Genomic DNA, 4,855 nt, shown 5'->3' with positions numbered 1-4,855 from the left:
TCTGCTTGGAACAATCTGGATCCAGACAGAACAATTCCCATCGAATCAGGGTACAGGGCGCTTAAAGTCGCCTTGCTTGAGCCCATCTCCCACCTGCAATGCCGTCTCCTCAGCATTTAAAGGTTTTAATGCTTCGCAGAGCCACCGACTGATGCCGTCCTGGCGAGCCACCGTATGACGCCAGCTGCCCAACGCAACAAGCTCAAGCGATCCTCAAGCTGCCACCCGCATCCGGGTGTGAATCGTCCTGTGGTTGCATGTCTCTGTCTAATATTGCTTGGAAGGTGGGGAGATGATCCGCCGAAACTGTATTATGTAGAGGGCCTGCAGAGAACTCTTTCTCATTGTCCACCCCTAAATTAGCTAGGAAATCAGCTGGCTTGTTCCCTTCCCTTTTTATATGCTTGAAGGAAACAGCTCTGTTCTCCTGCAACCAGTGTTGAACTTGTTCCAATCTGGATGCCAGTCTCCAGCTGCTGCTGACCTTGTGTATTTGGGAACCCTGTTGGAGCTTTAAGGCCATGTTTATAAGAATTTGGGAATCCCCTTCCACAATTAGAGGTAGATAATTGCCCTCCTGCGCCAGAGTAAGTCCTTTCCATAAACCTTCCAGTTCCGCCGCATTGTTGGTATTCCAACCTATTGTGCCAAAGAAGGTAATGTGAGGTTTACCCTGATGATCTCTAATAATGCCTCCATAACCAGTCTGACCCGGATTGCCTTTCGAAGCGCCATCGAAATTCAGTTGGAACACGTTTATGGGTGGTGGCATCCACTTTACATTATGGGTTTGGTGCTTTGCTGGGTTAGCCTTGACCGAAATCTGAGCTTGTATCTGTATCTGCCAATTGTTCCAGATGGCTAGCTCCTGAGGTTGCTTTGGGAAGTCGTCTTGGGACCAGCCTTTTGTGGAAAGAGTTTCACTGATATTGTTATGAATTCCCTTCCATACCTGCTCCAGAGTCATTGATTGACCTTTGAAAATCCTCCGGTTTCGTTCCTTCCAGATATTCCACATCAAGAATCCCGGTATTATTTGCCATAGGATATTTAGGATCTTACATTGGTATGGCGCTTGAGGCCATTGGCGTATTGTGTCTTTGATATCCCCCCGTACTCGGCCTTCCTTTTGACAACGAAATACCACCTTTTCCCATATCTTTCTGCTCATCTGGCACGTCTGCATTAGGTGGAGAGCTGATTCTTCTTCCTGATTGCAATTGAGGCAGATGGAAGGTCCCAAAAAACCCCGTTTTCTGAGGTTGTCCCAGGTGAGGATTCTATTGTATGAGAGAAGCCACAGAAAGGTGGATACCTTCGGCCAAATTGGGGGTTTCCATATTTTGCCCCATATCTGATCTTTGTCTATTCTGTCCCCTATGATGATCCTGTAGGCTTCCTTTGTAGTGAAGGTACCCCTCTCCTCATAACCCCATCTCAATGTGTCCATTCCTGCTTGCTTTAATATCCTGCGTTTTTTTAGCTCTGAGGAGAGAGAGAGTTGGTTTTGATTTGAGCTACGTGGTAAAATGATGCTTGTTTCCTTCCAATCTCTCTGATCTTGGTTAGTCTGTGCTTTCCAGAAATTGCTTATTTTCTCCTGCGGATTTATCTCCCATTCTGAAATAGTTTGCATACTATCTTTGAGATTTGGTAGCTGCTGCCATGAATCTTCCCAGAACCTGGCAGTAAGACCATCTTTCACCTCCCAGAAGCTATGTTTTTGGATGAGATCTCTATGTTGAATGGCCGAGTTCCATATGAGCGAGCCTTTGCTGATTTCCGACATTCTGATCCTTTCTTCTAGGGGTAAGTTCCTTGTATATTTTGTTGTCCAGAGGATTGCCCAGGGGGTGTTAGAGTTTGAAAGCCACCTCCACCATATTTTCGCTCCCATGGTCTTGTTACTTTGTTCTGGGTCTCTGAGTCCTATTCCTCCTGCCAATCTAGGAAGACATGCCTTCTCCCATCTAATGAGAGCCCATTTTCTATTTGGTCCTGAGCTGCCCCATAAGAAGTTCCGCTGCAGTTGCTTGATGGCCTTAAGAACCCATTTTGGCGCAGCTAAGATGGAGAATAAATAGAGTGGCATGGATTGCAAAACAGCCTTGATCAGCACAATCCTGCTGGCCATATTAAGCGATCTGTAAGTCCAAAGGAGCAATCTGGCTTCTAATTTTTCGAGCAGGTTTGACCACGAAGAATGCTTGAGGGCTGAAGCGATAAGAGGAGCTCCTAGATAAGAGGAGGGAAGGGAAGCCTTAGAGAAGCCAAGAATACGCGTTATGGCTCTTTGGGTGTAAGGAGGGGTATTAAAGAAAAAGACTTGGGATTTGGCATTATTGATGAGGGCTCCAGATGCTTTTGAAAAAGAGTCAAGGATGGATTTAAAAGAGCGTGCTTCTTGAACAGATGGGTGGCCGAAAAGCATGTTATCATCAACAAATTGTTGATGAGAAACTGCTGGGAGATGGTGAACAGCAATCCCTTTGAGCTTATGCGCAAGAATGGCAGCTTTTATACTTCGCCCCAGACCTTCAGCGAGGATAACAAACAGAAAGGGTGACAAGGGATCTCCCTGCCTAATGCCCCGGGAAGGACGAAAGGTGGGAGAAGGAATCCCGTTAATGAGGATGGAAAAGAAAGATGAGGAAATAAGACTGCTAACCCATCTGACCCATGGGGGTGCGAAGCCAAAAGCAAGGAGAGTTTTTTGCAAATAATCCCAGCTGATACTGTCGAATGCTTTGGATAGATCGATTTTGAGTAGCATCCCTGGCTTCTTCAATTGCTTGAGTGAATGCATTATTTCATGGGTTAGGATGATCCCATCTGTAATCTGTCGCCCTTCTACATACCCGGATTGTTCGGGAGAGATGATAAGGGGCAGCAAGGGCTTCAATCTTAGGGCAATAACCTTAGAGACAATTTTGTATATGATATTACATAAGGCAATGGGCCGATACTTATCTGGAGAATTGGATTCCGAAGATTTGGGAATTAATGCTAGAAATGTTGCGTTCATGGCTGGATACATCCATCTGAGAGTCCTTGATTCCTCCACGACCTGCCAGACTTCCCATTTAATTAATTCCCAGAAATGCTGAAAGAAGTTTGACGTGAACCCGTCTGGGCCAGGCGCTTTTCCTGCCTTGAGTTGATTCACCGCTGTTTCTACCTCTTGAAGACTGATTGGTTTGAGAAGAAGAGTATTATGGTCTTCTGTAATTATTCTGGGGATGTGCCTGGTGATGTTATCAATAGCTTCAGATCTGTTGATGTTTGGTTCTTGATTCATTTGTTTGAAGTAGTTGACGAACTCCTTTTCTATTCCTTCATGATTTTCAACCTTGATTCCTTGCTCATTGTTAACATAGGAGATTTGGTTGATCATTCGTCTTTGGACTGTTGTTTTGTGAAAGAATTTTGTATTCTTTTCACCTTCCTTCAGCCACCTAATCCTCGATTTCTGCCTCCACAAGGTCTCTTCCTGCAGGTCTCTTTCCAGGATTTGCTTTTCTATGACTTGTTCCTGTTGTGTCAAATCCTCAGATCGGCCATTAGAAATTATTCTTTGTTGAATGTCCTTCATTTTTTGATTGAGGATTTCCTTTGATTTGAAAATATTGCCAAATGTGAATTTATTCCAACGTTTTATTTCCTCTTTGAGATACTTCAGCTTCTTTTGGAACAGGGCCATTCTTGTCCCCTCCGATGCATTAAAATTTGTCCAGGTTGTCCTTATAAATTCATGGAAGTCCGGATGCGATAACCAGAAAGATTCAAATCTGAATGGCCGCCTTATGCTTTTGCCTGGTCTGTTCCAGTGTAAGGCAATAGGCCAGTGGTCCGATCCTGAATATGGTAGGATTGAGGCTATGAATTCTCCCCCCAAATGCACTGCATTGTCAGAAATTAGGAAGCGATCCAGTCTCGAGGCCACTTGCGTCGGTTCCATTCTCTTGTTACTCCAGGTGTAAAGGCCATTTTCTGTTGGAAGGTCTATCATCCAGTTGTCTTGAATGAAGTCTTTTAGTAATGTACCGTCTCTGTTGATTCTGCATCGTCCTCCTCTCTTTTCCTCCAGGGTTGCTATCATGTTGTAGTCTCCGCCTGAGATCCATAGCGGATGCGTCCGGTTTGCATTAAGCTGTGTTAATGCATCCAAAATATCAGCTTTCTGCTGGATTTCTTGTGGAAAATATACATTTGTTATGTGCCCATCAATATTTGTGCCAATTAGATGAAACTTGGCTTGGATGAAATTTCTGTTTGCATGTATATTATCCAACTGTATCAGTCTTGCATCCCAGAGTATTGCCAGGCCACCTGAGGCTCCCTGAGCTTCCACCGCTATGACCTGCCCTGCCGGCCAGGCCTTGGCTGCTACTTTTTCTAAAACTACCTGATTACATTTAGTCTCTTGCAGGAAAAGAATTGCTGGTTTTTCTTCCATTATCATGTTTTTTAGGAGTCTACCTTTCTTCTGGCCATTAAGCCCTCTAATATTCCATGATATCAATTTCATTGGGAAGGTTTGGGTTTGATGTTAAAATACCTGGTTAGCTGGGCATATCTGCCTGATTCCACCAGGACTTCTCCGACCTTGATGGTTCTCTCCAGAGTAGACTTCCTTCCTCGCTTTTTGCTGTCTTTTGAAATAAACTTCCCATCCCATTGACTGCCTGTTTGAACCCCTAGCGAGTATTTCTTCTGGGCTTTGTGGAGAACCTCCACCAGGTTGTCCACTTGCGTTTCAGTAATCTTGTCGAAGTTCCTTGTTTTACAAGCTTGCTCCAGACCAAGAATGTCCAGTTCCCCTATATCAAAAGTTTCTGTATCTTCATCCATATTT

The 4,855-nt window shown here is 44.5% G+C and overlaps 1 protein-coding gene across 1 annotated transcript; it reads right to left on the bottom strand.

Moving 5' to 3' along the window:
* Positions 1–202: 202 nt before the first annotated feature.
* Positions 203–4,456, bottom strand: LOC149243770 (uncharacterized). The gene has a single exon (XM_089371305.1). It carries the CDS (start codon positions 4,454–4,456, stop codon positions 203–205), a length of 4,254 nt encoding a protein of 1,417 aa, XP_089227431.1.
* Positions 4,457–4,855: the final 399 nt, after the last annotated feature.

Source organism: Pinus tabuliformis, chromosome 8, assembly GCF_031772625.1.
Source record: "Pinus tabuliformis cultivar Carrire ecotype Pingquan chromosome 8, CPIR1, whole genome shotgun sequence".
Taxonomy (NCBI): domain Eukaryota; kingdom Viridiplantae; phylum Streptophyta; class Pinopsida; order Pinales; family Pinaceae; genus Pinus; species Pinus tabuliformis.
This window is presented reverse-complemented; position numbering and strand designations above follow the sequence as displayed.

What these genes read in the sequence shown, in the direction of transcription:
- LOC149243770 (XM_089371305.1), bottom strand. Translation starts at nt 4,456, where the DNA reads ATGGAAGAAAAACCAGCAATTCTTTTCCTGCAAGAGACTAAATGTAAT.